The 27,636-nt window shown below is 37.9% G+C and overlaps 2 protein-coding genes across 5 annotated transcripts in view; both read right to left on the minus strand.

Annotated features, from left to right (window-relative positions):
* bsna (bassoon presynaptic cytomatrix protein a) overlaps positions 1-1,589 on the minus strand; it is a 132,769-nt gene extending 131,180 nt beyond the window's left edge. For 3 of the 4 annotated variants that reach the window (XM_026154698.1, XM_026154697.1, XM_026154693.1), the window contains exon 1: positions 1,056-1,589. In XM_026154698.1, coding sequence (XP_026010483.1) covers positions 1,056-1,589 — 534 coding nt within the window. The remainder of the gene's footprint in view (positions 1-1,055) is intronic. The other variant, XM_026154694.1, reaches the window with a different exon arrangement.
* Positions 1,590-1,600: 11 nt separating this feature from the next.
* Positions 1,601-27,636, minus strand: part of LOC113012990 (acanthoscurrin-2-like) — a 35,673-nt gene continuing 9,637 nt past the window's right edge. The window contains exons 2-3 of the mRNA XM_026153481.1: positions 1,671-1,866; positions 1,601-1,624 (exon numbers count right to left, since the gene is read on the minus strand). Of these exons, the coding sequence (XP_026009266.1) occupies positions 1,601-1,624; positions 1,671-1,866 (220 nt within the window). The remainder of the gene's footprint in view (positions 1,625-1,670; positions 1,867-27,636) is intronic.

The raw sequence follows: 27,636 nt of genomic DNA on the forward strand, positions 1-27,636 counted from the left end.
GTGTCTGTGAATGAGAAGCGCCTGTATCTGACAACAGTGGGAATCAATGAGTGTCGGCATGGCTAATATATCAGAGAGAGCCTTATGCTTTTGAATCTAGTGAGGTTGTGCTCTCTGTCTAAAGTCTTTCTGCTCAGAGATGTTGATATTTGATATTAGTCATCAGATGCTGACAAGAGGCTGATAGTTTGACCCCATCACCAAAGGCGAGCATCGACCTCTCAATCAAAACGAGACTCTTAACCTTTTTCCTCCTCCTCATCCCTACATACACCTCTGAACATCGCACTAATCCATCCTTTCAACTTGTCTTTTGACTGCAAAATACAAGAATCCTTGGCCTTCTGTCTTCACATCACACCTAAGTTGAGTCTCATTTGTGACCCATGTGTCATGTCTTAGCACACTAATGGAGATTCTGGCACCAAGGAAGTGCTGTCACTTGATGAATCTACATATGCACAGTCTATCACAAATAAAGTTCTTCATGCAGCCTTTGTACTGCTTACTCAAACTGCTCACTGTTTTTATATAAATGACATGTATTTCTGAGAAAATATAACTTTATTCTTTCACACTTCCGGGCCCAACACTGCCCTCACCTTAAGCCATTTCTCCCATTTCTTTGATCACTGCATTTACTCCCTTCTTTCGGTCACTCACATCAGTTCAATCTGATCCAATTCAAATGTGTTTTATTGGTCAAAAAAGAAGTGCCTCTTCAAGCAAAAACTTCTCTCACTCCCTCTCCATATCTGTACTTCTTTTCATTCACTGACTCAACAGGCCAGAAAAAACATCTGAAACCATCTCTCTGTTCGATCCATTCTTCAACATTCAGAGTTTAACTGCGTGGCCCCCTTTTTTTCTGTTATTTCTAAACATTTAAAACTGAAGGATTGCCTTCTGTCCACCAATAGTATTAATTTGATAATTACCTAAACAATTAGTAATGAGCCTGATCATATTATTTATTCTATTGATGCATATATAGTGATATCTTAAAGCAAACAAATGGTCATGCAAGCACCTCTTGACTGTTAAATCTGACCTACCTCAGTGAGGTGGGGGTTGGGGTTGAATCCACACTGGTTGCAGACAGTGGCCTTGCACTGGGTGCAGGTGTTGTAGTTGGGTACAGCCGGTGGGTTAGACAGCTCTGTGGTGGTGCACACTGGGCACAGCTTGCTGCTCGGCATGGGTGCTATCTGTGGCACTGAGTATGGTGAGGTGGGTGTCACACCACGGTCAGGTGACAAAGAAGGAGACCGACCTGTCCTGGAGCCGCCGGAACCACTGAAGTCAACTTGGAGGTTTCGGCGAGAGGCATGTTGACCAGGACTTTGACCTCCATGACCCCCCATGCTAGACCCAGCTGGACCGTGACCCATCCCTTGACCAGACCCTGGGCCCTGCCCCATTCCAGAGGCCTGGCTGGACTGCATATGTCTAGGAGAGGTAGGAGCTTCGTGAGTGGCCAGGCGGTAAGGCTCACCAGCTCTTGGCCCTATTCCTCCACTGCCCATTCCTCCTCCCATTCCCCCCATTCCTCCTGCTATTCCCCCCATTCCTCCTCCCATTCCCCCCATCCCTCCTCCACCTAATCCTCCCATTCCTCCCATCCCTCCTCCCATTCCCCCCATCCCGCCTCCACCTATTCCTCCCATAACTCCTCCCATTCCCCCCATCCCGCCTCCTCCCATTCCTCCCATCCCACCTCCTCCCATTCCACCCATTCCTCCTCCTCCCATTCCTCCCATCCCACCTCCTCCCATTCCACCCATCCCTCCTCCTCCCATTCCTCCTCCTCCATGGCCTCCTTGTTGCATGCCAGGCTTGGGACTACCCATTGAACCCATTGGACCCCTAGAAGAGACAAAGCAAAGGAAAAAAAGTCAAAATCAGACGTTTCTGTTAAAATCTCTAAAACAGAAATTCATTCAACCTTCCCAAAAAGTGACAGCACACTGGCACTGCAGGTTAACTGATATTTAAGGAATTTGGATCAGGATATTGTTTCTTACACTCACCATAACCAAAATTATACTAAGGCACAAGTGTCATAAACAAATAAACAGTGGGCTTCTCTGGAAGGCAGTGTTCCAGCAGTAAACATTGTTGCAAATGTTTTCATAAGTAGCTTACATTGTCTACATTAATCTAGGTTCTTAAGCAGAATTACATTTATTTGTGGGTAACAGTCGAGATTACATTAAAATATGCCCAGTTAACACATCTACTGTATGGCAGTCCTTCCAGGATGCTTGTATTATCTGTATATAGGATAATAAGTTCATGGCTGATTATTGCTGGGACTAAATCACTCTGTACTGAAACACCAAAACATTGCCATTTATTTGTTTCTATTTCTTGCATATAGGTCAGACAAAGACTAAAAACTTTTTGTCTACAAAGGCAACACTGTATGTATTGTTGTAATAAGTAAGAAAAAATAATGATTATTGCTTTGGTCTGAGTTTACTTTGATTTTCTCTTGTCTAAACAGGGTTAAAAGTAAACATGCAGGCTTAAATATAAAGATGCATTCACTTAAAGCTTTTAATTAGTCAGGCTAAAGACTCTATTTTTAACTTGGAAAGGCCAAGGCCAATTAACTTCTCATTAGTGATCACAGTTGACTACAGCTGGTATTTTCTCTTTGCAGGCATAAAAAGGAATTGTTTAACAGCACTCGGTAAACTGACTGCCACTCAGAACAATTGAAAAGTCAAATAAACTCAGTGAAGATCTAAGAATGAGAGTTGTAGATTTACTCAAGTTTCAAATGTCTCTTGGAGCCATTTCTAAACAACTGCAGCTTCCAGGATCATCAGTTCAAACAATTGTCCATAACTACATGTTATTTGGATGTCATCGCTTTGCCAAAATCTGGAAGGACACCCAAACTCTCACCCTCAGATGAGAGGAAATTGGTTGGGATGTTCAGGAACAACCTGGGAACAACTACTCCTCAAGCCTGCCGTGATTTAGAAACTGCTGTAACACCAGCGCGACTGTCCACAGTGAGTTTTACATCATCATGGACTCAAATCAAATCAAATCACTTTTATTGTCACATCACATGTGCAGGTACATTTGTACAGCACATGTGAGTGAAATTCTTGTGTGCGAGCTTCACAAGCAACAGAGTTGTGCAAAATACAATAATGTAAACAAGCAAAATACAAGAATGGCTACATCTGAAACTAATAAATATATGTACAATATATAATAGTATATGCATTTCTGGATGTGTATACTGAATATCTTTCTACGTGTGTGTGTGTGTGTGTGTGTGTGTGTGTGTGTGTGTGTGTGTGTGTGTACACATATTTTACAAATTAAATAGTGTAAACAATAAATTAAAAAAATATATATATATATACATATATGTGTATATATATATATATATATATATACATATATGTGTATATATATATATATATATATATATATATATATACATATATACATATATGTGTATATATATATATATATATATATATATATATATATATATATATATATATATATATATATATGTGTATATATATATATGTGTGTGTGTGTATGTATATATATATATATGTATATATATATGTATGTATGTATTAGGGGTGCAACGATACACAAAATTCACGGTTCGGTTCGGTTCGATACTTTGGTGTCACGGTTCGATATTTTTTCGATACAAAAAAAAATGTTCATGCCTTTTTAATTTGTCATTTATTAAAATTGTAAATATATATTTTAACACAAAAGTACAGTTTTTAAATTTAACCCTAACCCTTGTGCGTGTTGTTTTTTAGCTTGTCATATTGCAGCCACAGAAATTATTTTGTCCATGAAACCATAAAGCTGCACTTTCTTTTTGCCTTATAGTCTGATTTGTCATAACTTCTCCGTTTTGTGGTAAGCTTTTCTTTGGCTGTCACTTCTTCACCCTGACCTGTCTTATTTGGCTCAGCAGAACTAAAATATATATCTGTCTGTGAAGGTTCTCAGTCATCCAGGTCATCGTAGTCAAATATATATCCTGCCACACTCACATAAGCTCAGCGATTCTCTGCGCGATCAACCTCTCACATGTTTAAGCTGCGGGAGATTTCACTTGTCATGTTTGCATAGTAAGCTAACAATTAATAAGACGATGTCAGAGGAATTGGTGCACAAATTATCATCACTCACAGATCAGTGCTGTCGCTCTCTATACACAGTTCGCGCGATTGCAAAGTGAAAGCAAAAAAACAAGCGCAAATTCAAACACGATTTCAATATGTCACATATTGACAGTGGCTCACCCAATGACATAATTACCCAGCTACATTTCTGAAAGAATGCAAAAGCATTGACATATATTTTTCCTTCCTACAATAGCCCGACAGGCAGGGCAGAGATAGCCCCGGGACGTCGGGCTAGCGATATTGCGAGCCCTGTATCTGATTGAGGAATCACTCATCTTTGGAAAAGAGAGTTTATTACAGAGAAATGTCTCTTTCCAAAATAAAAGCTATACTATCCGCTTCTTCTGGGCTATATTCTCAGCAGCATATTAAACATATCAGGTCTCCATAAGGAGAATCCTGTGCTAACAGCTGTCTAAATGACTCGGCTAAAGTTTGTAGCATGCATGCTTGTTGTTTTTGTCTTTGCACTAGGATGATGTCGGTGTAAATGTGCAGTCATATTCGTTGTGTTCCCACTAGTGCTTTCAGGTTAATCTCGTTGAAATAACCTTAACGCCACAACACGGCAAATCTCCGTTAACGAGCTACCCTATACAGAGGGGCTAGACGGCCAACACGTTAACGAGCTAACTGCGCTAACACACTAGCTCCCACCCATGTAATTGAGCATTGCATGGCACATCCAACATACTGTTTTACTTTAGTCCATGACTCGCTTACCTTCAGGGTCATACGTCACATGAAAACCAAAATAATTCCAAACGCCAGATCTGATGCCAATTATGTCATTGGCATCGATGAGCCACTGTCAATATGTGACATATTGAAATCGCGTTTGAATTTGCGCTTGTTTTTTTGCTTTCACTTTGCAATCGCGTGAACTGTGTATAGAGAGCGACAGCACTAATTGGTGAGTGATGATAATTTGCGCACCAATTCCTCTGACATCGTCTTATCAATTGTTAGCTTACTATGCAAACATGACAAGTGAAATCTCCCGCAGCAAGCTTAAACATATGAGAGGTTGATCGCGCAGAGAATCGCTGACCGTTATGTGTGGGTGTGTGTGTGTAAAAGCAGCAGGATGTCAGGAGTCCGAACCACAAAAGAAGCACGTATTCTCGGAAAAGTGGTTGCAGGAGGTGAGCTGGCTTCAAACAAATGATGAACGCACAGAGATGTGGTGCGGAATGTGCCGTGAAAATCCCACTCTAGCGGACAAAAACAGTGCTTTGCAACTTCTTATCTGGTGCGCGTCTTTTATTTTGACAGCGAATGCGCACATGCGGACCACTTATGTGCACCCGTGTAAATAACATAATGTTCTGCCAGGTGTGTTGTTGGTTTTCTCTCGATTTCTGAGTCGACAAGCGCCTTTGTTACTGGGACCAGTCATTTTAAGAAAGGCCCCCATTAGAACCCATGAGAAATCCAAGAAATGCATTATTGCTCAGTCTGCAATATCTTTCCCAGAACAAACACCAATTGCAAATAACATACTCAAAATAAACCTGAAAAATCTGTTTAGAACAGCGTACTATGTTGCAAAGAGTGAACTACCACTGGCAAAATTTAGCAGTCTTTGCAAACTTCAAAAAGCAAATGGCCTAGATCTTGGTTCCACTTGTCTCTTACCCGTGACTTCAGTGGAAATTTCAAATTCAGGATCTGACACAGACTGATTCATGTCCTACACAGTTCTTACAAGTTCATAGAAATTTCTGTTCAATTAGAACCAAGTATTTGAGATGATGATTGTAATTTTTATACAATGTTGTAATTTGTTTTTCAACAATTTTTTGATTAATGTTTTGTTTCCTTTACAATATTATACATTAATGTATAATATTGTAAAGGAAACAAAACATCAATCAAAAAATTGCTCTCTTTTTTATTCAGGCTACTTAAATTTATTTTGGGCTACCAAAAACTGAAGAGTCCCTGCCCAAAGGGCTACCAGGGATTTTGAAATTTTGAGAGCCCTGAGATATATTTATTTTTTTAATTACTTTTGTTTCAGCAACATTAAATTTAAAAACTGTACTTTTGAGTTAAAATATATATTTATAATTTTAATGAATGACAAATTAAAAAGGCATGAACATTTTTTTTTGTATCGAAAAAATATCGAACCGTGACACCAAAGTATCGAACCGAACCGAACTGTGAATTTTGTGTATCGTTGCACCCCTAATATATATATATATACATATATATATAGATAGATAGATAGATAGATAGATAGATAGATAGATAGTATGACGTTCCCCACAATGAGTACATGTTAATTTCTGACCACAACTTTAAGCCTCATGGTTCATTCAAATATATTTTCTGCAGCTGTGGAAAAGAAAATGAAATGAGCAGCGCTGGGATACCAAACACAGCTTTGTTTTGTTTTTTTATTTAAAGTACTATTAAATGAGTGGATGCTACAGGAGAATTAAGCCTATAAATTTTTACTGATTCTACCAGAATCAATTATCTCTTCACTGCCAGAGAAACAATGGCAGCAGCAACTTTAAAAACCAGCAAAAGAATTATATATTCATTCACTGGACTCTGAACATCCACAGGCATAAACAAATTAACAGAACAGAGCTGGCTGTAGCTAGCCAACACACACACACACACACACACACACACACACACACACACACACACACACACACACACACACACACACACACACACACACACACACACACACACACACATCATGATTCTGTAGTGAATATTTGAAGTGAGTCTTACTGACATGTACAGCATTAAGCATTCAAAGAAAAACATATTTCTGACTTTTGGATATTTAGTGGTGAAGCATTAAAACATTTTTGCATGTGAGTCTCAATCCATCTATCCATCCATCTTCTCGAGGTTTTGGGGGTGGGAGGGGTCGGAGGCAGCTATCTATAGCCTATCCGAGGTAATACGCAGTACGCCTTAAACAGGTCGCCAGTCTATCTCAGAGACAACAGAGATTCAAACAATCGTTCACGTTCACAGTAAAACCTGTGGGTAATTTTGAATGACCAACCACCCTAACATGCATCAGACTGTAGGATGAAGTCAGAGTACTTGGAGAGAAGGTGCACAGGTAAGGGGATTTTAACCCAGGGCCTTCTTGGTATGAGGTGACAGAGTTAACCATTCCAGATATAAATACTTTTTCTTTAATTCAGCTAATTTTAAGCACATTAACAAATTAAGACAAGTGAATCAACACGTAATGGATTGCTAAAACACTAACTTTGTGTTCATGTCTTAATTCAAAACCCCAAAGAGTTGCTGCTCTAACTAGCCTCCAGTGTGTACACTAGTGTACAGTATGAAGCGTTCACACAACGCACCCCACAACGAACACAATGCATGTGCAAAGAATTATGTTTTATTCTGTTTATTCTTTTTTTATTACATGTGCTGTTATTAACTGAACGGGTTTTGTTCAAATGAAAAATGTTGATTTACTCTGAGCTTCAGCGTCACAATGGAGACTGACAAATGTTTCCGTCTATTTCTCCTCTCATCGAAAAGTTTTCTTCTTGTGGATACTCCGTCTGTGAAGAAATATCTTTCTGCCTCTATTTTTTCTCCAGTTTTCTATCTGTGCTTATTTTCTATCATTGACCTTTGCAATTTGTAAAAAAAATTCTTTTTGCTGACTGTCTAACATTTTGTTGCCTGTCTGTCTCTACCCATATCCTCGCTCCTCTGTTGTTTTGTTTTTCCGCTCTCTTTTTTTGTCTTTTGTCGATTCTCTTCTTTTTTCTCTCGCGACATTTTCATTTCCGCTCTTGAAAGGGAAGTGGCCCTTAAGCGACCCTTTTTGTCTTTCCTACACAAAGTCTGTCGGTCAAAGAAACAACCTTTTCTATTCTGAAGTGGAGATGAAAAAACAAACATATTTACCAGAAAAACAGAGACACTGAGTGTCAGTGTGTATTTGTGTGTGTGTTTTATAGAGAAAAGGGTGACTCAACAAAAACCTACAAGTTCATTCACCAAGCAGAGACTGAACAGCACAAGACTTAAAGCTGACAGAGAAATGGATTATAGGACAGCAAACATAGGGTTGATTCTGATTGTATTGAGCTATCACTACATGGTCTGTTTTTTAAACCGCTCTCTAGTCCCTTAAAGCCAGTATATTTATTGCCTGGTATATACCCACAACACTGGCCCCTAAAAAATCCATAATTTAATAATAGTATGGTGTATACAGTACAAGCTGTTTCAAAATTTCTTCCATAATAAAAAAAACATTTCAGGGACATGAGACTTAGCACTGAGTGGCATGGCAGCTATCAGTAATGCTCCAAAAGGATAAAAAAAAAAGAGAGAAGTCATTAAAGTAGTCATTTTCCACATCTTCCTGTACTCTTTTCTTCTAGCTAGCTATTAGCACCAGTAAGCTGGACTGCTCTAGTGTATTTACAGTCCTCCTGTGAAAAACTAAGTACACCCCATGATTGAGTAGCTTGTAGAACCACCTTTAGCAGCACTAACTGTTTCCTGTATAACTTTATCAGTCTGTGGAGGGATTTTGGCCCTTGCTTCAGTTAATTGAGATTTGCAGTTATCTGTTGATGCACAGCTCTCTTGAGGTTCCACCACTGCATTTCAATCAGACTGAGGTCTTTGACTGGGTCAAAGCAACTCTTTGATTCTTTTCTTTCTCAGCCACTCTGTTGTAGATTCGCTGCTACGCCTGGGATCATTGTCCTGAAGCATAATCCAGTTACAACCAAGCTTTTGCTTAGATGGCCTCATATTTGACACCAAAATATCACCCAGTCATGAACGTTTGTCATGCTAACTGCTACATGTAGAGATGTAAGTTTTAGGTGTTTTTGCACTTTCTCTGAGCATTATATGTTCTAATCTTGGGATGAATTTCCAATCCTGGGTAAACTGTGACAAAACGCCAGCACACACCAGAATACCTATCAAAACTTCTGCTTTTATACAGGTGATCACACTTGCTGATGATTAAGTCAGATGCACTGGATTAGCATCACTTTGCTGATAATTCCAGTGAAAGCAATAAGGGTGTACTTAGTTTTCCTTTTCCATGTGACTGTATATCTTTGATGCTTAATATTTTTCTGCCTTTTCACACTTTATCTTCCATAAATGGACCACCACTGTGCAATACCAATTCTATGTGCAATAACTCAACTGTATATACATAACACTATTTATTACATATTACTTACGTCTTGTATATTGTACATTTTATATATATATATGTTTTTCCCTATGTTAATACTGTCCATGTGTACATAGTGCTGCAGAACTGTACCCCCCCAGCATGTTTACACTGAGTAGGAGATGCTCTGTATCTCATTGTACAACTGTATAGTGACAATAAAGGCATTCTATTCTATTCTATTCTATAAGCAGAGCAATTAATTTAAATACATTTTTAAAAGAAAAAAAATGAATTGTTTTCGTATCCTTAAAAATCACTATTTGAAAACAGTTTTTCATGCATACTTCAGAACTAATAGTAAAAAACCCAAAAATGTAAAGGTTAAGGAAAATGTTGTTTTCAAGAAGACAGCATCATGAATTGCTGTGAGTGTGGTCGACATAGGTGACAGTCCAAATAATAGGAACAGCCTTTCTCTCTGTGTGTTTACACAGTTTGGCTTTGCATCACACTGGAGACATTCATCACTGTCGCAGCCAGCCTTTAATGACCCAGTACAAATGCTTGTTCAGTCAAAGTGATTTCACCCACTCCCATTATAACCCTTAATTTACTCTGATTGTGGATGAGAGGGCTAAAGCTTGTCTGCCAATCATACATAAGTGACATTGACAGAGACAGATGAATTCAGAGGGGAAGACACAAACAGAGAAATGAGATGAAAATGTCACAGTAAGCAAATGTTAATCTGAGTGGTACTTCTTCATAAGCTGGAGTATGCCTAAAGGATGCATCATTATTGTGGTCACTTTTCAGACTGATTAGTAATCAGATCAGCTCTATATTGTCAGAATCAACTTTGACTAGTCTGGACTAAATGCTGACAGGCATTATTCTAAATTAATTTTGAGTCATTTTTTATTGCTATTTTTGACCTACAGCTGCTTAGCTGAGGCTTTAAAAAAATCAAATCTTTTAAAGACAAACATCTACAGCTGTTTTAGACTGGCTAATTCCACATTTTAGGTGTTAAACCTATTAAATGAGTACCTGTTGTTTTTTTTAGCAGTACTTTATGTGTTCAGTGGTAGTTTATGTAGATTTACTGTTTTATTCATAAAAATTGGATTTTTGCTTCCACTACACTTCAACTTGTCATCTAAGTGATTACATTTTGAAATTGTACTTTTACATTGTTCACTGAATTATCAGCTAAACCACTATTGAAAATATGACTGATGACATCAATTCATAATTCAGACTTCATTTGCAATCCTAGAAAACCCCAGAGGAGATGCTTTCACTTGCTATTGATCTTAGCTCTAGCATCCTTCTCTGCCACTTTATATGCAAAGCAAATAGAGCTTCGGGTGGGATTTACCTGATCTTATTCTCCTTAGATTGATCCATTCCTTTTGCCATCTCAGTACTCGAAGCAAAACAACTCTATTTGGATTGTTGGTGGACCCAAATTAAACATCTATTTCCTCCTTCTCCTTCATTCCTCTCCTGCCTCCATTTCTTCCCACTCAGGGCTATGGGAGAATTGCTTTTATACGGCCCATTTATTTCCATCTGCATCCTCTTCTCTCCCATTATTTTTTTTTGTTCTTTCCTCTTCTCTTCTGTTCCCTCTTTCTCATCCCCTTCTCACCTTTCAGCATTTCCTCTCAGTTCCTGACGCATGGCTCAGACTACAGGAGTTTTGGGCTGCTCGATCCCAAATTCACACCCTCTGATATTTATAGGGGGAACTGGATCCAGAACCTAAGTCAGTGTGGATGCTCAGACCAGATTATCTCACTATATAGGTAATGAGGCTGTCTGCACAAAGACAGTGAGGTCTGAAACTGAAACTGCATGAGACAAAAAGCTGCTGTAAAGGTGCTGAGCTTAACTCTGTAGAGTTAAGCTCAGCAGCTGTAGTAATGTTGCCTTTACAGTATTACTCTGAGTAATGCTAACTTTAGCTAGCATACTATTGTTGTATGTGAGTTGTGGACTGAGTTGAAGAGGAGCGTGTGTGCACCTGCCTTGGACCTTCCCTCCCATTCGGACCTCCCTCCACCCCCTGGAGCCTCACTGTATATATGTATATATCCTCACTTGCTGCCACATTGTAAATAAATCCCTCACCTTCTCTCTAAAACTTCAGAGTCCTGCGAGTGAGTCCTCTGCCTAATAATCTGTGACACCTGTATTGTCTGCATCTCCCCAAACATGTTCTCATCCACGTTCACGAAGACTCCGGCTCTGTTTTATCCCATTCAGAGTAAAGCTGTTTCCCACAGAAGCCACTTCAAAACTGTGTCTGTCCAGTTCCACCCACTGTAGTTTACAAATATGACAACCTTCCTTTGCTCCTCCTTTTTCCTTTTGTTGTTTCACATTTATGTTCTCTTCTTTGGAAAAACTCTCAGTAGATATGAATATTAGTTTGGCAAAAGTTCTATAATTGTTTACTAAGTGCATTCTGTGCACATTGTGGATAAACTGGTCTTTGATGAGAAGCTGATGGGTGATAAATTATGATAAATTAACAGACTATTACAAACTTCCATCAGTGTCTGCAGTAAGTGATGGTACCTGCAGTGTCTTAACCATTAAACAGGCTAATGTAGGAGACGGATACGACTGGCTTCTCAAAATATGTCCGCTGTAAACATGCTTCTGCAGTCAGCAGCTAGGAGACTCGACACAGACCCAAGATACAGTGAAACAGTTATCTAAATATTGTGTTTCCTGTCTGTAAGCCCAGAAAATAAAACGATGAGGATGTTCAGTCTTTTAAAATCAGTTACATTACAGACAATAGTTATGTTAGGCTGTGTTCTGCCAGGGAAAACTGACTATGTCAGAATAACAGCAACATAAAAAAAAAACTAAGGTTGACAAAACATAACTTAATCATATGTTAATCCAACAGGTTATTTTTTTAGTGTGGCGGTTCACATGCTGGACATTACCTGATATTTTAAAAATAAACTGAATGAAAAACAAGCATCTATTGATTCTCATGTGGGAGAACGACACCTTGGCACACCAAAGCACTTTTTGTAGGAAGTGAACAACAAGAACTTGGCAAATATCCACACAACTACCCACGCACAAACATTTATATTAGAGCCTATCATTGTTTTTAAGAGTGAGTGGGCAGCTTCGCACGCTATTATCTGTGTGACAAGACAGAGTAAGTCTGAATTAAACCTCAAAAAGTTGTTTTTAGGTCATCTAAATTCAATTTTACAGACAGACAGACAGATAGATAATATAGCATTAAATTACAACAACAGATGGCTCAAGGTGCTTTATATTGTAAGGTAAAGACCCTACAGTAACACAGAGAAAACCCTGTAATAATCAACAATCAGACGACCGCCTTTAAGAAAGCATTTGGCAAAAGTGGGGAGGAAAAACTTCCTTTTAAGAGGAAGAAACCTATAGCAGATGCACAGGACAAACAGGTCACTGAAACTAAAAATTTGCCTTAAATTGCTGATTGGTGCAGTTAATCGGTTCTTATGATCAGCTGGCCTAAACTATTCATGCAGTTTTGATAAGATTGGGCTTCATGTGATTTGGATTTTTGATGCTCACATCTGTGCCAGAAAGTGAGATTTGTAAAAGGCTGGTGTGGTAAATTCACAGTGCAACTAATGAGACAGTTTCTAGATGTACATAGATGTAAATAGCTTGAAAGTGTTGTTTATTTTCTTAAGAAAACAGGTTGTGCTAATACCAGTCTTTGTACGTGGAGATTATATTTTGTGGCCATCTGTTCACAGCAATGTACTCAACAAACTAGTTGTTCAAAAAAAGACAGTCAGTTCCTTCATTGTACATGCAAACATTAACATCTGTTCATCTAGAGCTCAGGTTTTGCAGTCCTACCGTGACCAGTATTTAACATTTTGACCCATGTTTGCAGGGAAGGTGTGCAATGCTATCATGGAAAGTCACCATAAACAGATGAGAATACTTTGGCTTCCACTTTATGATTAAAACACATCTAAACAATGTACGCAGCTGTATAAAAGCAAATGGTAAATGGACTGGTTCTTATATAGTGCTTTTCCAATCTATCTGAGCTATCAAAGTGATTTACTTACCTCATTCACCCATTCACACCCATTTGCACAAGCACTTTTTTCTATGCTCTTTCTAAGTGCTTTCTATCTAACACGCGTTCATACAAAGTATCAGAGAGCAACTTGGGGTTATTATCTTGCCCAAGGATATTTGGCACCGCTAACCAGTTAGCTTTTTGTGATATTTAAATTCAGCACATCAAAATCTATACGAAATAGAACGTTTTTCAACACAGACCTCGGATACAATAATACATCTTGCAGTCAGTGATAATACTATCTAAGATATGTCAGTTGCTTAACCTAACAGTATGCTATAACCTGTGCGTATTAAGTCTCAAGGCGATAATCTTGTCTTTCATGGTGAAAATGCTGTCCTGTGGTTGGAATTTACGATTTAAATTTTAAAAAGGAAGTAAGAAAAGTATTCATGTTTCATGTTTTAAATTAATCCCATCTCATGAAAATATCCTTTGAGATTGGTGTTGATGTGGGTTTGTTTATTCATACCAATAAAACAAAACGTTCTCCAACTTTTGCATCTGTGACAGCTTAAGGGTTTACCATGTATACTGCTTCAAATTCTGCAGACAGGGTAGTTTAATCTCTTAGCATGTACTCACTTGATAAAGACAAAGCTTTGACTTAATGAGGGAATGGCAACACTTTAAACAGCTGTGCCATTCTCTGTGGGTGTGGGGCACTTTCACATATGCACATTTGGAGGCATATATTCAAGTGCACCATGTACAGGATGCATATTTATGCAAATTTACAAGCATAAAAACATTACAGTAAACACACAGTAGCAGACGAAGATCATTTTTACCAATCGGAGTCACTCTGAGGTAGTACACAGTAAGAGGCTTTGCTGCAAATGTGGTTGTAATGATCCCACACAGTGCTGAGAAAAGGCCAAAGCAGCCTGGATTTAAACATCCTACAAGGCTAAATAAAGTGATGTCAAGGCCTCCTCCCCCAAAAAACTGACACCTACTCTGGCTTCAGCTAAAGAAAGTTGTAGATGGTTATGGAAATATTACTGTTTTATCCTGAAACAGACCTGAAGGACAGCAGAAACAAGTTTGCAGCCTTGTACAAAAAACCTGCCGCGCATAGGATCATTTCAGCTTATTCAAGTCCTTGAATTGGACCTCTGGTTTGTGGTGTTGGTGCCTTTGAAGCATTTTGAAACTCTTTTTAAATCATCTGATAAATGTCCAATATGTTTGATACAAAGATGTGCTCTTATTTTTTGGATGTTTGAATTTGTATATTAAATATTAAGTCGCAAATATCTGAGTAAGTGTGAGAAATCCAGACAGTCTAGCTTTAACTTATCCAAATTTGGTCACAAAAAGAACATTTTAAAACAAAAATATTTTAGAAAAAAGTACATAAATAAGAAGGTGGCAGTAAAAAAGATCAGACTCTAGGATTCTATAGACCACTCCACCAATCAATAGGCGATGTCAGGATGGCTACAGTCTATTGTATAATTATGATGTGTTGCCATTTTAGAGCAGCAGTGCAATTAATTACTCATATATGAGGAGGGTTGACCAACCTACTTTCAGTTTCAGGTATTGTCAATAGCAACTACTCCTGCAGTTTTTGTATTTAAATATAAAACACCACGTTATAAAAGAATAATCGTTACGCAAGCCAAGAAAAAGTCTTCAGGAACACCACAGGTACAATAAAAATTCTCATTTAAAGCACATTCACTGTGATGCCGTGCAGGCATCTCACACTAGGAACCTGATAGTTGCTGTGATTTACAGCAGGAAAGGCTCGAGACCAGCACTTAGGGCACTAAATGGATTCTATGATACCCAGGTGCCTGTCTATGCATGTACACACACACAGCTACTGTAGTGGTTCTCATCAACCAGTATTTCTCCATCCATTCAAATCTGATAGCATTAACCCCGGACACATGAATGAAGATGCTATAAATGATAACCACTGCTGCATCACTTAAACATGTCTATGAAAAGAACCAAACCAAAAGAAGACAGATGGGATTAGTCTGTGTTTTCATGCATTTATACACAGATGTAGCATACAATAGACCAAGATTGCTTGATTGCAGTTGCTGCTGCTAAGGGTGGTCCAACCATTTATTAGGTTTGGGGGGAAATCAATTTTTCACACAGAGCCATGTAGGTTTAAAATGTTCTTCCCCCCTTTATAATAATACATTCATCTTTGTCTAATATTTAAATTTCTTTGATGATCTGAAACATTTAAGTGTGACAAACATAAAAAAAACAGGAAACGAGGGAGGGGGCAAACACTTCTTCACACTGCTGTATGTGTATCTTAGCTATTATCATGAACGCATGTTCGTGCGAAATCTGCATCTTACTCGAGCAATCCTCCACCTGAACAGTGTGACAAAATGATAGTAACCCCCTGCACACCTGTCTGAATTTATCTCTCTGCGTGAGAAAAAACTCACACAAACCATTTTCAGCTGTTGGAGATGCCATCAGCATAACAATGCATAATAGACTGTTCATTATAACCCTACAAACACAAACAGAAAGACACAGCAGGCTTCATCTAAGCTAAGGGCTTGGAGTAAGGAAGAATCCAGTAGGCATAGGGGATTTGTACCTCTGTGTACCTACGCCACAGGTAGCCACAAACCTTTCTGAAACCCTCTGTTGTAGCTTGTGCCATAACCTGATGTGCTCCTCCCTAGAAATGTAACTACAAGTCACCATCAACACTTTCTGACAACAGCATTGGCCATTTGTATTTATTTATTGTGGCCTCTATTGTAGGCAAATATCTAACCAAGCAATCAAATGACAGCATGATTTTCCTGCACAGCCCGAAAATGGTCCAAAAAAATAAAAATATCCAGTGAGTGGTACTTCTCTGGTGAAGGAGTGGAAACATGTTGCCTGGTCTGATTAATTTGGCATAAACAACACGACAGCACAGATCCTTCCTACCTTGTAATAATGGTTTAGGCTCTTATGGGGGATATTTTCTTGGCACAGTTTGAGCCCTTAGTTCCAGATAAGCACTGTTCAGATTCCACAGCCTAACATTGGGTAAAGCATCGTTGGGGTGTGGTGGAATGGGAGATTATCATCATAATTAGGTACAAGGGGTTCCTAATAAAATGGCCAGTGAGTATATACATAAATGTATAGCTCTGTCACACACAGCCACACACTGTACTGTTGTAAAGAAAGAAAAGTTAAATAAACTGATTTCTAAAAAGGACAAAATGATAATATATGTATCTTATATATTTAGCTTACTGTCTATTTGAAAAGCTGGCTGGCCATGTGACCTACCAACCTGCTGTTTAACAAGCTTAGCATATAGCAGGATCCTTGCTATATGCTCTCTTAGCGTAGTGAGTGATTGATTGGGCAGCAGAATGACTGATGAGTGAAGGATTAGCATGCTAGCTTTTTGACTGACAAGATGACCCACCAGCTTACTTAAGATTAACTGACTAAATGACAGGATAAACTTGACTGAATGCATTTCAACCTGGATTTCCTGTGGACACACTGCCTTGTAAAGCCAGTAAACTATCCCAAAGACAGGTGATAGGTGAAGTAATATTAACAGTCGCACTGTGGCCTTCTTACTACTCCTCTTACCATCTGCCATCAAATATAGGCAATATTGCCACATTAAGACCCAAAATAATAATCTTATATATATCACACATCTACACAGGGAAAGTATTCAGCTATGTTGCCTACAAATTACCTTAAACTAAAACAACGTTTTCAAGATCAAATGCATTAATCGTAACATCTTTTCAAGTCTGCTGAATTTCTAACACACGTTGTCTACTGCTCTCAAAGTAGACAGCAGGGAAGTTTATGTTATCGTTGTTTTGCACTTTTCAAGTGCAACAAGTGATTTTGAATTGTGTATTTTCATGCAGGCTCAGATATTAACTGTATTAGGAAGACAACTAATAAATGCTTGACTGCTTCTTTACCTGACATTCCAGCTTTTCAGTTATATTATCAACAAAATGTTCTGCTAACTGTTAGCGAGCTATCACTAAATTGAACTGATTGTTTCAAGTCTCTGACTAGATGATGTAGGATACTATTTGACTCGCCAAGTCTCTCACTGATGATTCACAGTACAGCTGTGATGTGATTTCTCCACTAATGACAAGCTGCCTGTCTGCGTGAATGAGTGGCTACCAACGTACCTGCTCGGCTGACTAGCTCTGCTTTAGTTGGCTTAGGCACCGACATGAAAGCAGCCATATTCTGACAAACAGAAGCTGGTTTTAAAGTGATCAAAGGGACTGAGACACGGGACAGACGAGGGGAAAGAGAACAATTATCAACTTAGCATTCTGCTGCACACTTGGAAACCTCTTGTATCCCCGCCTCACTTTCCCCCTCTATGCTCCCTCAGAACGTAACGTATCAACAAAGACACATATTTATATCACCTGTGCCATGAAATCAGGGACCAAAACATTTATTTAGTATGAACATTGCAAATCTCATCAGTATTATAATTTTGCCAAGGGTCTGAATAAGTCTAAAATGTGACTAAAATATTTTAAAGAAGGATGAATAATCTCAAATCTCAACTCTATATTGATCTGTAATCTGAAATGACCACAAGCAGTTTTTTTTAATTAAAAAAATCATGGAAAAGGAATGAAAAACTATAGGTTTTTTTTCACAAGCTACCTTTTTTTTCTTACATTTTGGAATAAGAAAATTCCACAGCACCAGCGGGGGTTTAAAGTACTTTCCCACTCACGGCAGAGTGAACTTCTAAAACATCCTTACCCATTTCCTCTCCACTGTAATTGGAATTCTTGTCGGCAGTGCGTTGCCTTAAGGAGAAGCAGTGAAGGAATGCATAAAAAGAAGACACCCAAAAACCAAGAAGAAAAGAAAGAAGATGGAGAAAGTTTGTGGACCCATGACAAAGAAATATTCAACTGTTACCAAAATGAGAAGAGATGATGGAAGGTATGAAGAGGATGGTGGGGCTCCACCTACATCTTCCTCACCCACATCATCACATTATGGTAAAACAAAATGCAGCCACACCTCTCTTTCTTCTTCTCTTTACAGTGTTTGTCCTCACTCTCCCCGTCTCTCTCTCGCCGTATGATCTTTATTTACAAAGAGGCTTATTTCGTTTTAATACGACTCATTTCATAATTACCCCCATTAAACAAACCAACAGGCCCAAAAGGGGATTAACAAAAACAAAGGCAGCAATGTGTTGCTGGTTAAAGGTAAGGTTACATCCACCGTTCGAAGCAGATAGTTTACAAATATTTAACGTTTGGTGGGAAAAAAATAGATACGGCTAGATAAAGTATTTAGTATTTAGTATTTATTTATTTATTGTCATTGTCAAGAACAATGAAATTGCGTTTGGGGCTTCCATACAACCCAAAAAAAAGAAGAAAATAATAAATACCCCTTAAAACCCAAGTGTACATATTTAACCCAGTGTGACTCCAATGCAATAAGACAATCCTTAGCAATAATGTTCGTAGAAATTCAGACAAAGACCTGAGAAACATGACAAAATACAACAATGCAACCCATTCAATATTATTGTACTGTGAGATATGATATCAGATATGATAGTTATCTATTTAAGAAAGAGGGGGGGGGGGGGGGCAGGAGGGGGAAGAGAATAAAGATATGATGCACCAATGCAGACCAGTTCATTGCTATTAAGAAGTTGGATATGGTTATTGTCCGTGAGAGGGGGGCAGAGAGTTCAGGAGCCTCACAGCCTGTGGATACAGGCTGTTGGCCAGTCTGGATGTTCTGGCCTGTATAGACCTGTACCTTCTCCCTGAGGGCAGCAGATGGAAAAGGTGGCGCGCAGGGTGATGTTGGTCCCGCAGGATACTGTGCACCCTCCTCAGACAGTGAGTGGGGAAGATATTACTGATCTCTGGCAGCTATAAAACTTTATTGTGCCAAATAAATATTTATAAAAATTCCCTTTGAACGTTTTACAGCTACATAATTTTTTTTTTTAAGGAAAGTGAGACCAGAAGAAAACCCAAACCCAAGTAAAAATGGATTAATGGGGAGGAAAATTATTTGAATGGTTTCAAGAGCTTGATTGCTAAAAGTGAAAAATTTGAAGTCTAATCATTTCAGTCTGACTTTGCCTGCAAGGTTTTATGGTCAAATTAAAAATTACTTATCGTGGGGTTTTTGCTTCTTTTTTTAAAAAAAAAATAAAGCAATCAAGGCTCATTTGAGAATTTAAAAAAAGAAATGCAGTCATGTTGTAATCAGCAAGCAACAATTACAAGCATAATTTAACTTTAACTTAAATTTGGAAGTCGTTGGTGATGTGATGCCAAAAAAAAGTTGTCTGTTTCCATGGCAACCTGGCCCTCGATCACACATAACAGAGTTCTCAGATTAAAACTGTGTCTTTGGCAACGCTTCTTGATGGTGTCATATACACTTTGTGTTTTGTTTTTTTTCTACACGTGATCATCAGTGCACTTCCTTTAAAGACCACTTCTCACTATCAATCGTAATTTGCACCAACCAGCCGTCTCTGTGAACCATGCCACAGCAGCAGCAGGTTATTTCATGCTGTGTGTGTAATAAACGGATTAATTTGTGCTGCTCAGACTCAGAAGGGCCAGTAAATGGGGCAGAGTGATATAAATAGAGAGTACCTCACTCTAGCGATCTGTATTGCCTGACACAGGTTGCTGCAAAAGAGGTAAAATACCTTTTTTAAACCATCATCAACCTCATCAACCTGACGGTACCGTAGCCTTCCTAATTGTGCATCTTCGCCACGATTTGGCCCTTAATCTTTTACTGTTTACCGTCATTCTTTCAGTTTCCGGCATATCTGTTAACTTTGCATTTAAAATTTGCCAGCATTGCCAGTTACTCTTTTCCTCTTCGTTATCTTGAATTGTGCAATTATTTTCATACTCTAACCTTCAAAAGTGTTGTTGTTGCATCTCCACACTGCAAAGCACAGTTATGCTGTTGCTAATTTGATGTTTTTTTCAGGCTTTTGGGCATCAAATATTTACATTTTTACTATTATTATTTTTTATGATTATGTGACTGTTCTTCTGGAGTTAGTTGCCCTGATTTGCTGCCCTCTCACAGTTGTAGCAGGCTGGTAGATTTAAAAAACAACCCTCAAAAAAGTTGCTTAATGTTTAAACATAGATAGACAAATTGTTGAAGTAGTACACCTGACTTGATTTCATCACATTATTAGCCAACTGCCTCGCAGGGGCAAGGACAAATTAGCAATAGGCTAATTCTTCTTACCAATACACGCGTTAGCTAAAGGCTTTGGTGTAACATTATGAGTGTGTGCTGCATTTAATCAGCCTGTTTTAGATTTAGGTGAGTGGTTCTGAAATAAGATCTTGGGTTTTAATTGTCTTGCAAGTGGTCTGAAGGGCAGGGAAATCAGTGAGTACTCAGAGGGCTCTGTCACCTTTCAATACAAGCAGCATAAAATCTATAAAGGTGAGACTGGAGTTATGAGGTTGCTGTGTGATGGCGAGGATATGCAGCCTGTCCTTGGCAGAGCCACAGCACAACAGAACTGCTGAGCCACAATATGTCCTGCTGGATTTGCCTCCCTCTCACTCTTCCCTTTATTTTGCTCATTATCTGTCATGCAGGACTGTCAAACAAAATCAGGGACAAGCAGGGAGACTGCTCAGAGAGGCCTTCAGAAACATGGAGGTGTTGTACCAAAAGTGAAGTAGAGCTGAAGGGCTCAAAGGCAGCTGCTCACTTCACAGCCCCAACGTTCGTTGCATTTGTCACTTGTAATTATTCCTTTGCCTCATGCCTTTGCCTTTAGATACTTTTTTTTAAAATGGTTACTGGGGCAACCAGTTTGCACTCCAGTATTTATTCATGTATTTATTTATTTGGAAAAGATATTAACTAAATATATTATTTAAATACAGAACAGACCTGTTAACACCTTTGAAGCTTAAATTCCTTACCAAAAAGATGAAACCTCCTACGGATATAAAGCAACAGAGCACCAGCATTACAGCATTTAAACTTTGTTTTAGTTCTGTTTCGGCTCACGCATCTGTAGATGCTAAAGGCTCCTAAATTACCTGCTTTGCTTCAAAAAAATTCAAATGAGAGCGGTAAGTGTAAACCAGCGAAGAAGAGCAATTATCAGAAAGAAGGAAAATAGAGCTGAGAGGAATCCCTGAGTTACTGTTAAGTTTGCTCTTTTGTTACAAGTCGGGCATCATTAAATTCAACATCACATTTTTTTATTGTATATATAATGAAATATATAATTTAACTGTATATACAGTTATGTATATGATTAAAGCTCAAAATCCAGGAAAATTAGGAAAAAAAATTTTTCTCAGATTTTATAGTAGAAATAATGTGGCTGACCGCTGCTGGTTAAATAACTTGTTATATAGAGTCGCCCAGTTGTTGTTGTTTTTTTCTTTTACATTTTAACTGTTTGTAAAGAAGAAAGCCTCTAAATGTTTTACAACAACTCTTGCAATAGTGACTGCCAGAATAAGAGCTAAAGTGAATGCTATCTTTGCTACTGGAAGCAAAACACTGTAACACTGTCACTAGGTTTATTGAACCATAACCCTTAGGTGAACTAAATAAACCTACAGAAGGTTAATCACCGGGAGGGCAAGCAACTTATCACTTTTAGAGGCGCACATAACAGATATAATAGACGCTCTGTGGCTCACAGTTAGCACCGTGGAGTTCCCCTTAGTCTTTTATGGCTTCTAATGTTGACTGTCTGTTAAAAACACAGATGTTTTTCACACAGTTTGTGATCTCCTCTACTGATGACTCACTCAGGAGACTTTTATGTCTTCCAAGTGTTGTAAGTATACCCACCACTGTTAGTCACTGAACAGCGTCTCTACAGGAAATGAGCATGACTTTACTTCTATACTGTAGTGCACTGTAAAAGAAAATTGTAATATAAAAGTATTTTACTGTGTATTTTACCGTTTTGTACTGTTCTTCTAGAATATCATTAAATTTACATGAATAGACTGTGATTTTACATTTCAAATGTAAATTAACGTAAAATCAATGTAAATGTAATAGAACATAATTTTCTTGTTTTTTAAATGTATCTGTCTGTACATATGCATATTTATATTGTTAAAATACATTCACAAATGTATCATAATTTCACAAATATTTGTCCGTTATTTGAAAGATTGAACTGTTAAATTCAAATGTAATGCTATGGAAAAATATATAAAATGATTCTTATAAGCTTTTTTTTTTACATCAAATAATTATTATTAATGTTATTTAGGGCGATCGTGGCTCAAGAGCTGGCAGTTCACCTTGTAATCAGAAGGTTGCCGGTTCAAGCCCCGGCTCGGACACTTTTGGTTGTTGTGTCCTTGGGCAAGACACTTCACCTACCACCTGCTGTTGATGGCCAGAGGGGAATTATGACGTGGAACTATAAAGCGCTTTGAGGGTCTCATAAAGCACTATATGAATGCAATCCATTATCATTTAAACCAACTGTTAACTGTATATTTCTGTACATTTAAGTATTATTATTCATATTGCCGCATTCATTGACCTTGTTTATAGGTAATTTCATTGTTTAATCACATTAAAATATTCCTAATTTAATGTTTAAAAGTACTTGAAAAAGGCAAAATCCCATGTAAAATTAGGGCAACAAACTGTATTGTCATTACTGAAAATAACCGTATTTTCATGTGAAAGTTATTTCCTGTTATTTTATGGTATTATTTTGGTGCCCCAGCTGCCAGAATATCACTGTTTTTTAGGATTTTTTTTTTTACGGTGTGTCGTTTCAGAAATGTTCTGCTATTAATGGCAAAGAACTTCTCAGGTACTGCTTCTTCTTTTTCATTTAGCAATATGTTTTAAAGTATAGTTTGATACAGATTTTAACACAGCACCTGTGGAACGTTTGAAGACATTTTAGTGGAAGTGGCTGTAAATCTGAGATTTACAAAAAAGCATTACATGAGTTACTTCACACCTTCTGGAAGTTGTAAAATATTTGTTACTGGTGCGAGCTGGTTTCAGGATGAGAAATATGAACTTGTGTTGCTCTTGAACTGAAACCTTTTTATCTCTTCATGAACTACACTCTTTAGATCAGCTTGACTGATACAGTCTGTCTGTCTGACAGAGTGCTGCAATCCATTTTATCAGTTTTCCTGTGCTGTTTCTGCTCTTTCTATACACACTCTGTTTTGGGGTTTTTAGATGCTTTGCTGTGTTTAAAAATCAATACTGCTAAACACATTTTAAATGGTCAAAACCCACAGCTGACCACTGTTTGCTATATTTGTCAGGGACACACTTAAAGTGTTTCCAAAATCAAACAGAGTATAGACGTTTTTGTTTACCCAACACCGGAACTGGATTGGCTGATTACTGGATTCATGTACAAAATCCGACAAGTCAGCATGACAATAGGAACAGAGACTATAGCTTCCTTTGAAGCTGCTGAAAACTGCTCACAAACCTTTGAACACATCATCCAAAGTGACCTAAATTCAAAAATCCCATTTTTTCTTAATTTCATGCTGATAACAATAACATCCCCTTTGAGTGCCGTTCGCATTGCCAACCCCCCCTACTGAGTCCAAATGACTGCAGGAAGCAGAATCGTACTGAAAATTAAACTGAGCCATTCAGATGAAGCTGTCGCTCTGCTCGTCTTCCTCGTAGGATCAACATAAGGTATGTAAAACAACTCATTTTGACAAGGAGAAATTAGTGATTTGGGGTTCAAACTTAATTAACAGCATATATTGGCCATGTTTTACTGACAGAAATTCAGTTTCAGAATTATTAATCTTCATTCATAACTAAGACTATTTTAGGAGTCTTTTTTTATTATATTGTATTGTATTGTATTCATTGTATACATTCCTTTTTCCAGATCTTGCTACTATGTGACAGGCTGTAGCTATGTGGTTGTAACAAATGCTTAAACAGCTTCAAGCTACAGGCAAAACCCATCAAGCTACAGGCAAATGACATACAGGCAAAGCACAGGCGCCAGTGCAACACAATTTTTGGGCCATTTTCTCCAGCTAGCGCTCCAGCAAGCAGTCAGCTGAGTGGATGCAGTGTCCCAGTTAAAAGGGACTCGTGCTGGTTTTGTAAGGGGGTCAGTAGTCCAGTAGTTTCTAGAAGCTATTCGGATATTCTAGTAATTGCTAGCGGGTATTATTATTATTATTATTATTATTATTATTATTATTATTATTATTATTATTATTATTATTATTGTTGTTGTTGTTGTTGTTGTTGTTGTTGTTGTTGTTATTGTTATTGTTATTATTAATCATCATCATCATTGACACACTAGTCAATACTATGATTTTTATCTTAGTGAACAAAATTATTCAAAAGTTAAAGGACCTTGACTGCGTTTATTTAAAATCAGGCTTCTAGTCTATTCTCAATTGATGCAAACTCAAAAGTAAAGAAAAGCTGAAGAGTAACTGAACTTCAGATGTACAGTTTATTTCTGGCCATTGGAGAGAGTCAGTGCTTTGATCAGTTATTACAGTTATCTGTTAATTGTTGCCAGGCTGGTGTGGATTATTCTGTTTCTGTTTGGTGCAAATATGTAATGTTTTATTAGACAAATGTTACAATAACCCATCTGTTTCCACTTAAACATGAGAGCAGGGTGCTGGATGTCAGTATTAGCTGGCTCATTAATTGTTTCCTGATGTTTCAGTTTCTGGCAGAGACACATTAGCTGTGCAGTTCAGTCGTTGACCCTGCAGATGTTTGCAGTGTACCTGAACACAGTTCACCTCAGAGCCAATCATTTTGCTAACATCAGATCATTAAAGAGAAAGGATATCTTGGCAGGTTAACAAGACCTTCTAACCTGTGCTCAGATCCCATCACACTGACCACCTCTCTGTGAAACCAGTAGCTGTAATATTCCTCCATAAGAGAAAAAAAAAAATCAAAACTTAAACTTAATCGTTTTGAAACCCTTAAAAAGAATCATGCTTATATTTAAGACTTTATCACACTGGCAGGCAATACATACTATCACCAAACACTTGTTCAACACTTGTTAACAGAAGCATCTAGTTATCTGCTCAATCAGTCACATGGTGACAACGCATTTAGACATGTGGACATAATCAAGACATGAGCTGAAGCTCAAACTGGGAAACACAATGGGGAAGAAAGACGATTTAAGTGACAGCATGGGAGAATTTAGGATAAACAACATAGAACCAACATCCCTTGTATTAACACTTCAGTCTGGTGATGGTGATGAAATGGTATGGGGGATATTTTTTGGCACACTTTGGGCCCTGTACCACCAGCTATTGTTAGTGACCACGTCCATCCCTTGTCCAGTGAGTGTATGTACTCTGTGTTTCGGTTACATGGCTCAGCAGAGTTTGGTTTCATCGCCTTTGTCAACTCAAGTATTTATAGTAACTCCCTGCCAATATATATTAAATTGGGCATTCTTTTATGTATTCCCTTCAGACGCAAATTAATATACAATGCAAAAGATCTTTGATATCGCTCAAATATCTTGTTCTGTTTCATTCATTGTAGCCTCCTCTAAATGCTGAGAGCTGAGCTGAAATCCATTTCCTCAGATGATTTCCTGTCTGAACTAACCAGAAATGACGGGAGCAGTTCACAAAGTCTGCAACAAAGACATTTTTGAGCATCAGAATTATTCGCACGGTTCCCTTGTTTGAGGAATGATTTGGTCACTTGTATGTCAAAAGACATTTAGATGTCAGCTGTGAACAAAGGCCAAGTTTTGTCACTGAGTTAACGAGTTAGAAAGATGTGATCACGATCTTGAGCAGTGTATTGGCTTTAATTTAGCCTACGGTTAGGGCCATCTTCATACTGCTAAAATATCCAGATAATGTGTTTTGATGCATGAATTTAATCATCTGTATAATGTTTTATTTTGTTTATTTATATGGACTGAAATAGACGATCAGAGCTGATCATATTGCATGTCCAACTGTAAATATTTTAAATACATTAAGTACAGCTTCCTTTATTGTGTTTTAGGAAATAGTGCTGCAAAGAAATTATTTGTGATAGTTAGAAACACTCTGACTTATACTTTAAAGAACTATAAAGGAATATGAGTGCGGGGTAACTTTAGCAGATTTTTTTAAAATCCATCTATCTGCACTAAAAAGACATTTCAGTAAGAAATTCAGGTAAGTAATTTCTTTTCAGGAAAACTGTGATTTGTCATTTCTGTTTGTTCTTTTAGCATCCATCAAATTAATATCTTAGCCATTGCAAGCCTTTGCTGTGGTAGAGTTGAACACTGTTTTAGATCTAAATACCCCAACCTGACATTGTTGTACAAACTTGGAGTGCTGGCTGAGGTGGTTGAGCCAAAGCTGCACTCTGCTCACTACATGAGGTCAGGGCAAACCGTGCTGGTGTCTCTTACAAATCCCTGCTGAGCCCTAGAAGGGGATGCAGTACTCTAGGACTCACAGCCAAAACCAGGAAATCTCTATAATCTGGACTTTTGATCATCCGTTCACAGAAGCTGAAAGGGTGTGATAAATTCCAACAGACATAGGCTGCAAACAAAAATTGTATTAAATGTTTATGTTAAAGATAGTCTAAGTGCAAATTTGCTATGTCACTAAAATTTCTTCACTAGAGTTGAGTTGTAGTTATACATAAAGTAAACATAAGCATAATACATTACATAGATTAGATTTATCCCAACAAACAAACATTTTTTTACTGTTTAAAATTTTCTAACACTTTAGGTTCCGAAAAACATGTAAAACTTTACCCTAAAGTTCACTTTTTACTGTGTGTGTTCATATAGGTATACAGTACATACTCCTTACAGCCCTTTGGATAGTGAAAGATGTGGTTTATAAATAGATTTTACCTTCTTACATAGAAATATCCTACACCAAATTAAAGCTACCACATATTTTAGAATTTGTCTTTGTGGAATAGAACTGTTGTTGTGTGGTACATGTACAGTATAAAAACTAACAAAAGGCATTTCTAGTTGTGTCTATGTGGTGAATATTCAGTACTCTTAAGTTTGTACATTCAGTGCATTCCTCATTAGGTGTTTCACTTTAACATTTTCACTTTTTAAGTAAACACTAATTTAAAAATGTATATATATTCATTTAATCTGACTCACATGG

Source organism: Astatotilapia calliptera, chromosome 20, assembly GCF_900246225.1.
Source record: "Astatotilapia calliptera chromosome 20, fAstCal1.2, whole genome shotgun sequence".
Taxonomy (NCBI): Eukaryota; Metazoa; Chordata; class Actinopteri; order Cichliformes; family Cichlidae; genus Astatotilapia; species Astatotilapia calliptera.